Below are 9139 nucleotides of genomic sequence, written 5' to 3'. Positions count from 1 at the left end.
CTCTCTCTCTCTCTCTCTCTCTCTCTCTCTCTCTCTCTCTCTCTCAGTTGGCTTTGGTTGCCAACTTGACAGGCTTGGAAAGAAGGAACCTCGGTTGGGCAATTTCCTCTGTGGAAATGGCCTGTGGCCGTGTCTTTGAGGCATTTTCTTGATGGTTGAGTGATGTGGGTGGGTCCAGCCCACTGTGGGCGGTGCCATCCCTGGGCAGGTGGGCCTGTGTTATATAAAAAAGCAGGCTACGTAGACCACACAAACCAGAGAAGCAAGCCAGTAAGTAGCATTCCTCCATAGTTTCTTTCCTCCCCAAGTTGGTTTTAGTATTTTTTTTTTCTTTTATTTTCTAGAGTAAAAAAAAATTATTATTTTGTTTGAGTGTTTTACCTTCATGTACATAACAACACCCAGGGTGTGCAAAGCCCTTGGAGGTCAGAAGAGGGCTGAGCGTCTCTCCAGCCCTATCTCCGCCTTATTTTTTGAGACAGGGCTCTCACAGGACCTGGAGCCTGCCTTTCCAGCTACACAGGTTGGCTAGCAAGTCCCCAAACTCCATCAGTCTCTGCCCCTGGGATTATAAGTACATACCACTATACTCAGTTTTTTTTTAATGTGGGTGCTGGAGATTAGAACTTGGACCTCATGCGTGTGCAGCAAGCACTTTACCAACTGAGCCACCTCCCCAGCCCTGTTTGATTATTTTTATCGTTTATTTATTTTGTGTGAGCATGCATCCTAGTTTGCTTCTCTATTGCTGTGATAAAACACAGAAGGCCACTGGAAAGATGGCTCAGTGGTTAAGAGCAGTGTGCGGCTACACAGGTTGGCTAGCAAGTCCCCAAACTCCATCAGTCTCTGCCCCTGGGATTATAAGTACATACCACTATACTCAGTTTTTTTTTAATGTGGGTGCTGGAGATTAGAACTTGGACCTCATGCGTGTGCAGCAAGCACTTTACCAACTGAGCCACCTCCCCAGCCCTGTTTGATTATTTTTATCGTTTATTTATTTTGTGTGAGCATGCATCCTAGTTTGCTTCTCTATTGCTGTGATAAAACACAGAAGGCCACTGGAAAGATGGCTCAGTGGTTAAGAGCACTGGCTGCTCTTGCGGAGGACCTGGATTCGATTACCAGGACCCACATGGCAGCTAACAATGACTGTTACTCCAATTCCAGGGGAACCCTCCTCTTCTACCCTCCCTGGGCATTGCATGACACAGGTGGACTTACACTGCAGGCAGTACACTCATACACATAAAATAAAAATAAATAAATTCAGGGCTGGAGAGATGGCTCAGCGGTTAGGAGCACTGACTGCTCTTGCAGTGGATCCGGGTTCGATTCCAGCACCCACATGGCAGCTTCGAATCATCCTTAAGTCCAGTTCCAGGGGAATCCAAAACCCTCTTCTGACCTCCACAGCATGACACGGGCACACTCACATACATGCCGGCAATACACTCGTACACATAAAATAAAGATAATAAATAAAATATTAATAAATTCAAAGTTATAAAAAATAAGGTAAAGAGTGATAGGAGACACTTGATAGCAACCTCGGCCTCCACACGTGAATACACAGCACACACACCATACACACAAACAAACAAAATCAGCTCTCCCCTTCCTGGATACTTCTCAAGGTTAAACAGCCCAGGCCAACCCCTCAGTGCATCAATGCTCAGCCTTTACTGAATTTGAGTCTCTGTCTCCTTAGAAAGGGCACATGTGGTATAAAACTTGCATTAAATAAATTTGCTTTGCCATGTTGATTTTTTAAACTTTTTTGGGTGTGTGTGTGTGTGTGTGTGTGTGTGTGTGTGTGTGTGTGTTGTACATGCATAGGTGTGCCAGAGGAGGCCAGAACAGGGCCCCAGGTTCCCTGGTGGAGTTACAGGTGGTTATGAGCCACCATGTGGGTGGGTGGATCAGAGCAAGGATCTTCTACAAGAGCAGCAAGCTCTCTTAACTACTGAGCCATGTCTCCAGCCTCCCTGGCTCCCCAAATTCTGAGTCAGGATCTCACTGTAGTCCAGGCTGGCCTTGAACTCAAAAGTAATTTTCTTAGATTCAGGATTACAAGAGTGAGCTACCACACTTGGCTTTGATCTGTCTCCATATCACTCTCAAGCTTAGTCAAAACAAAACCAATAAAAGATCAGATAAGGTTAAAAATAAGACTTGGACTTCTATACAGTACCTTATTGGTTCTGGGAAGCATAACGTGGGTTATATGCATAGGATATAACAAAACTCACACGTCACCAGCCAACCAGCAGAGCCTCCTCTAGATAGCTAGTAACCCTCCAGCCCAACCTGGAGTCAGACAGAGCTCCTCTGCCTGTTGCCCAGGACAGGGAATGTCCGTCCATAACACCTCTACCTGTGCTAGTCTGAGCTAGGTGCTTTGCTGTGTCCCTCCCTCCTCACTAGATACCAGATTACTTCTCGTTTCTTTTTTCTCTTCCTGTTTCGAAAATTCAGTAAACGCCACGAAGGCGCTCTGCTCTGACCCTGCTTTAGGGTCAAGTTTCCTGATTCTCCGTTCTGTTCTCTTCCCCGGCCCTGACAGGTGAGGGTCCCCAGGAAACACACCACTCAAAGCATCACTTCTGTCTTGCAAACTTTATTAGTCCTGGGGAAAGGGGGGCAGGCAGCCCCGGAGGAACCCACAGCTCTCACTGTTTGCCGTTGCCATTGACGGGACGGTTCACGTGGTCAGGAGAGGCCAGGAAGGCCTTGATCTTGGGACGAGCACTGAGACGTTCCACATAGGCAGAGAGCAGAGGGAAGGCGTCCAGGCAGCCGGGGGCCAGGATCCGGTGGATCCGCAGCAGGTCTAGCAAGTTGTAGTCAGCGAAGGAGATCTGCAGAAGGGGCGTGGCTATCAGCAGGTGCGAGCCACCTGGGTCTGGGACTGGAGCTGGGAAGCAGATAGCCTGGGCTCCCCACCCCCACCCCATAGTTCTGCTCCATTTTACAAATGATTCCTACTTCTATCTATAAGAAGGTGCCATGGGAAGGGCAGGACAGGGCCAGGTACTCACCTGGTCACCCACGATGAAGGACTTGCCTCCCTGGTTCTGGGACAGCAGGGTTTCAAAAGGCTTCAGGTGCCCGGGCAGAGCCTTCACGTAGTCATCCTTACCGGCATCCTGCCAGGAGGATGCCCAAAGGTGTGTTATCACCCTCTCACCCCCATGGAGCAGTGGGCATGGGCAACCCTGTGCACCATGAGAAACATCCACCCACCCCCAAGACACGCCCCTCCTGGGCTGCCTGGGGATAGGGCCTGGCTGCCCCTCTGCTTGTTCCCCACTGCCAGGCTTAGCCATGTCAGCTGTGAATTCTTTCCCACTTCATTCCACCATTCCATCTCACCTGTCACCCTCTCACCCCCATGGAGCAGTGGGCATGGGCAACCCTGTGCACCATGAGAAACATCCACCCACCCCCAAGACACGCCCCTCCTGGGCTGCCTGGGGATAGGGCCTGGCTGCCCCTCTGCTTGTTCCCCACTGCCAGGCTTAGCCATGTCAGCTGTGAATTCTTTCCCACTTCATTCCACCATTCCATCTCACCTGAAATCAATCAAGTTAATGAGGAAGCTGTGGTCTTGTCTATTGCTCTCTCTCTCTCTCTCTCTCTCTCTCTCTCTCTCTCTCTCTCTCTCTGTGTGAATGGGGGTGGGGGCTAGGCTAGCCTGGACAACTCAGTATGTAGCTCAGACTGGTCTTGAGCTACAGTCCAGCAGCCCTCTTGCCTCAGCCTTCTCACTGCTAGGATTGCAGCCATGTGGAAGAGCTATCTTTTTTAAAAAATATTTTTATTATTTTTATTTTATGCGTATGAGTGTATTGCCTGCATGTATGTGAGTGCACCTGTGTCATGCAATGCCAGAGGACAGAAGAGGGCTTTGGATTCCCCTGGAACTGGAGTTAAAGACAGTTTGTAGCCATGTGGATGCTGGGAATCGAACCTGGGTCCTCTGCTCTTAACCGCTGAGCTATCTCTCCAGCCCCCTAAGAGCTATCTTTAAAATCTCAGAGCTAGCAACTCTAAGGAACCTTCTGTACCTCACATTCAGACCCAGCCCTACACAGACTCCTCATCTGCCCATTGCTCTGCAGAGTTCAAACCAGTAGGTTCAAGGGCTTCAGGACATGGCCCGCTACCCTCAGCTCATGCCTCATGCTCCAGCCCCATGCCCATGGCACACACTCTGTGCCTCTGCTTAATAGCCCCGGATGTGTTCCCAATCTACATACTTGGCCCACCTTCAGCCAGCAGCTCCTTCCCTTCCCTAAACTGTCTAACTGCCCCAGCACTGGGCTCTGACTCTGAAACAGGGAAAGAAGGGTTGGAGATTGAAAGTGCACAAGGCTCCCTCGCTCACCCAGCCTCCCTGACCAAGGGACCCAGGCTCACATATTTGGTGTAGATGAGGGTGATATATTTGCAGCGGAGATCCTCCACCCCGTCATTCACCACGTCCACTAGGGCGGCCTCCCGCTGATCTTTCCCATAAAGCCCTGTGGGTCAGGAGAGATGCATGGTTAGCACCTGACCAACGCGCGAACCACAGGCTGATCTCAAAGGCATGTGGCTGACTGGAGCGTCCAGTCTGGTAGGTGCTGGATGTGGGTAGGCATGTGAGCCTAGAGCTTGTGAGAGGCAGCCTGGCACAGGAGAATGATGCCAGACAGACCACAGTCAGGCGGAACACAGCTGTACCTTGGCCAAGAAATACATGCTGGGGGGCGGGGCTGGAGAGATGGCTCAGCAGTTAAGAGCACAGGCTGCTCTATACAGAGGACCCAGGTTCGATTCCCAGCATCCACCCGGCAACTAACAACCATCCATAACTCCAGTTCCAGGGGATCCTACGCCCTCTTCTGACCTCCTCCGGCATTGCACGACACAGGTGCACTTACAGCACATGCAGGCAATATGCTCATGCACATAAAATTAAAATGTTTTAAGAAGAACTACAACGTCTGTGTCCCTACTTTGCTCCATCCAAACTTGACTGGTAACTGGACGGCTGGGAAGGCAGATATTCTGAAGCAATAGCTGATGCTCCCCTCCTCTACACCCCCCAACTCCACCACCACACCCACCTCCCAGGGCACCTGGGGTTCAGGACTCACCTAAGGAACGTCCCAGGTGTCTCAGGATGGCATTGGACTGGTACAGGGTCAGGTCTCCATCCTGGAACTTGGGGAGCTGCCCATACAGCTGTGGGTAGGGTTAAAGCTTGGTAAGGAGGTGCTGAGTTAGAGGCCCCAAGGCCAGCCGCTGCCACCACGCAGGGGTGTGACTCACACAGGTGGACTTGAGCTGGCTTTGTAACCAGGTATCCGTGGACACCACTTCCTCCTTCCAGCTCTGGCCCTGGTCAGCCAGCAGCATGCGCATGGCTTCACATCGCCCTGGATGGAGGGAACAGGATGTGGGGAAGGAGAAGCCTCAGAGGACCCTGGGGAGGGGGCACGGCAAGGGAGGTACAGCCTTGCAGCCAGGAGGGTCCAAGATGGATTGAGGTTTCCCCGGGGCTGCTGAGGGCCAAGGGCTCCAGGCCCGGCCTCCTCCCTCCCTTCCCTGCCGTCCAGGCTCCTACCTTGAACTGGGAAGTAGACGATGGTGTACGGCGGCACTAGAGGGGACAGGAGAAGGATGTTAGATCGTGGGAGACCGGGGACTGACCAGATCACAGAATGCACCCGCCTGCCCCATTCCCTAGGGCCCCTCTTTGTTCTGGGCCTCCAGGAAGTCCCCGCAGTTCTGGGTGCTGGGAACTGAGTCCCCGGAGAGTCCAGGCCGGTGCCAGCCGCATGCCGGGAGCCCGCGGAGGCCGGGTAAGGCGGACTCACTGGTTGCTGCGTAGACGCGGGGCGCGGACTCACTGCTGCGTAGACCGTAGCGGATCCCGGGAACCCAGCACAAGCACAATGGCCGCCAGCCTTATAGGGGGCGTCACGCCCCGCCCCCGGATGCTGAATCATCGAGCAGGAGGGAGGGAGGGAGGGAGAGCTGGGCTCAGCAGCGTGGTGGGATGCGGCTGTGAGCTGCTCGCGCCTCCTGCTACGGACACCCGCTGCCTGGACCTCAGTGTGCAGGACCAGGGTCGGGGGAGGGGACCGGAGAGACTGGCTGATCATGTGGACCCCAGAAAGTACCAAGAACCCCACCGAGCTTGGGGTGGAGTCCCCAGAGTCCTTCTTCTTTGACACCCCTACCCCAATCCAAAGCCACGATCCGGGGGAACGTGGAGGAAAAGAGCCACCCGCAGATGCTGCTGAGGACCTGGGAGCCGGTGTGGGCGCAGGGACCCGAGGCTGTGCCTCTGCAGCAGCCGAGGGTGCAGGGCCCAGAGGAGGCAGGCACAGCGCCCAAATGTGGAGGGGGACTTCTGCAAGAGTTGGCACAAGGGCTGCCGTCCGCGTGGTGAGGGGAACCGTAGAGAAGCGGGATGGGGCCTGCTGGGACTGGCCCAGCCCAGCCCGAGGCAGCACAGGCAAGGACAGGCAGGATTGGGGACGGAAGTGGGCTCTGCACAAACAGGGGTGTGTCCACAACCACATTGTGCCTGAGCCGGAGAGTGTGTTGGTGGATGTCCTGTTTCCAACCACCAGCTTCCCGGAGACCGCCAATGCTCTCCTGTCTTAACACACGAATCTCTTCTTTCTCCCGTCCAAAGAGCTTCATTTAACAGCTCGACTCCCTAAAAGCAACCTGAAATTTGCCATCCTAGATCTTTCTTGTCAGGGATCCCATGAGTTGCTTAAAAGGAAGAAAAATTAAACGAAGAAACAAGGTTACAGTTTTGTCAGAAACACCCTGTGCTTCTGGACCCCTTATGCTATTTTGTGACCTTACAGGAGGCTCTGCAGCCCTTTCAAAGATAACACCTGTCCCCAAACAATCACACAAAAAACTCATACTCACTGTTACACCCAAGTGGGCATACAGACACAACACAAACACAAACACACACAGAAGCACAGAGGGAAATTAAAGTCTCTGTCTCTCTGTTTCTCTCTCTCTCTCTCTCTCTCTCTCTCTCACACACACACACACACACACGCACACACACAGAGAGACAGACAGAGACAGAGAGGGAATTTAAAGTCAGCCTCCTACCTCTCTCTCTCTCTCTCTCTCTCTCTCTCTCTCTCTCTGTTTCTCTTACACACGTACGCTGAGACAGAAAGACAGAGAAGGAATTTAAAGTCTCAGTCTCCTACCTCTGTCTCTCTGTCTCTCTTGTCTCTCTCTCTCTCTCTGTCTCTCTGTCTCTCATTTAAAATCTCAGTCTTGGACTGGAGAAAGGACTCAGTGGATAAGACCACTGACTGCTCTTGCAGAGGGCTCAGGTTTGAGTCCCAGCACCCACATGGTAACTAACAATGGTCTGAAACTCTTGTTCCAGGGGATCCGACGCCCTCTTCTGACCTCCGAGGGCATTGCACAATACAGGTGCACTTATATACATGCAGGCAATACACTCATATACATAAAATAAAAATAATAAAGCTGGGCGTGGTGGTGCACGCCTTTAATCCCAGCACTCAGGAGGCAGGGCAGCCTGGTCTACATAGTGGATTCCAGGTCAGCTGGGGCTACAGGAAGACCCTGTCTCAAAAAAAAGGACAAATAATAAATAAATAAATAAATAAATAAATAAATAAATAAATAAATAAAATATTTAGTCTCTGCCTCCCACCCCTCTCTGTGCTCCTGTCACACACACGCACGCACACACAAACACACAATGGAAAAGGAAATATGGAAACATCATCCCCAATGCCTCCTGCCCTCTGGCCCTGGTTGCTTCTCCTGCAGGCTCCCTTCCTCCCTGGCTTCTCTCTCCCTGGGTCTCCCTGGGTCTCCCTGGGTAAGCAGTTGTGGATGGCTAAGTCTGGATTTCCTTCTCTCCACCCCCACCCTGCCTGCCACTGCCCTAGCTTGGGTCTCTGTTGTCTTTGACTTCTCCTACTCTCCTTACTCCAGTGCTTTTAACTGCTGAGCCATCTCTTCCGCCCCATTCTTAAATTCTTTTATGAATGAGACTAAGAACCCTCTAGAGGACGCTCTTTCTCCCTGTTTCAATATCCCCAGCTGGAGGTTAGTATGTGAGCTGCATATGCAGAGTCCCTTTTTACCACAGAAGGTAATGTATGCATAGGTGCTAGGGATCAGTGTGTGGATATCTTTGAGGGCCACTTTTTTACTCATCACAAAGACTTGGAACAATTTTTTTTTTGATTTGTGTGTGTGTGTGTGTGTGTGTGTATTTCATACAGAACATCTCAAACAATCATCTTTATACCTCCATCTCCACTGGCACCTTCCCATAGCCTCCCCTCCAACCCCCTGCCACTGGAGCCCATATACTCTGTCATCCCTGTGACTGCCCGTTGTGTTATCTATCAGTGCTATTTTAAGCAATCAGCAGCAAGTTGATTTGATATGGAAATGGACTGGAAGTGGAAGAGGAAGATGTTGAGTTCCATGCTAGTCATCTGCATGTTTTCACCTCTTTCCAACCATTATAAGACTGTGAAGGGGAACTGCAGAGACAGCTCAGGGGTTTAGAGCACTGGCTGTTCTTGCAGAGGACCCAGGTTCAGTTCCCAGTACCCCCATGAGAGCTTAACAACAATCCATAACTTCAGTTCTAGGGGCTCTGACACCCTCTTCTGGCCTCCACAGGCATTGTACCACACAGGTGCACTTACATACTTGCAGGCAATACACTCATACACATAAAATAAAACTAATAAGTAAAATAATTTTAAGACTGTGAAGGTCTTTGTCTGCTCACTGCCTTAGAGCAGCTCTGTAGTGATGAAAGCAGGATTTAGGAAGCTTTGGAAACTTCTGGATCAATGAGATTTTCAAAAGCAGGCTTGACAAGGCTGGGGATGTAGCTCAGTTAGTAGATGGCTTGCCTAGCATGCAGGAAACCTAGGGTTCAATCCCCAGCGCCATGTAAACTAGACATAGTGGTAGAGGACTGTAATCTATAAGCACTTGGGAGGTGAGCATAAGAGGATCATAAGTTCAAGGTCACCTTTGGGAGTTTAAATTCAGCCTGAACTATATGACCCTGTCTCAGAAAACAAAAAAGGCTTGATTT

At 51.3% G+C, this 9139-nt stretch overlaps 1 protein-coding gene across 1 annotated transcript; it reads right to left on the bottom strand.

Moving 5' to 3' along the window:
* Positions 1-2603: 2603 nt before the first annotated feature.
* On the bottom strand, positions 2604-5997 carry LOC103725597 (glutathione S-transferase P). Its single transcript, XM_008822906.3, has 7 exons — positions 5871-5997; positions 5618-5653; positions 5323-5429; positions 5148-5235; positions 4426-4529; positions 3045-3152; positions 2604-2864 (listed from the first exon to the last, which is right to left on the bottom strand). Coding segments are annotated over exons 1-7 (633 nt in total). The 5' UTR covers positions 5872-5997; the 3' UTR covers positions 2604-2675.
* Between the last annotated feature and the right edge of the window lie 3142 nt (positions 5998-9139).

This window comes from Nannospalax galili, unplaced genomic scaffold, assembly GCF_000622305.1.
Source record: "Nannospalax galili isolate Female #2095 unplaced genomic scaffold, S.galili_v1.0 scaffold89, whole genome shotgun sequence".
NCBI classification, from domain to species: domain Eukaryota; kingdom Metazoa; phylum Chordata; class Mammalia; order Rodentia; family Spalacidae; genus Nannospalax; species Nannospalax galili.
This window is presented reverse-complemented; position numbering and strand designations above follow the sequence as displayed.

What these genes read in the sequence shown, in the direction of transcription:
- LOC103725597 (XM_008822906.3), bottom strand. An exon ending in CGTCTACTTCCCAGTTCAAG is followed by an intron (nt 5,430 to 5,617) that starts GTAGGAGCCTGG and finishes CCCTCCATCCAG; the next exon opens with GGCGATGTGAAGCCATGCGC. An exon ending in CCTTCATCGTGGGTGACCAG is followed by an intron (nt 2,865 to 3,044) that starts GTGAGTACCTGG and finishes CCCCTTCTGCAG; the next exon opens with ATCTCCTTCGCTGACTACAA.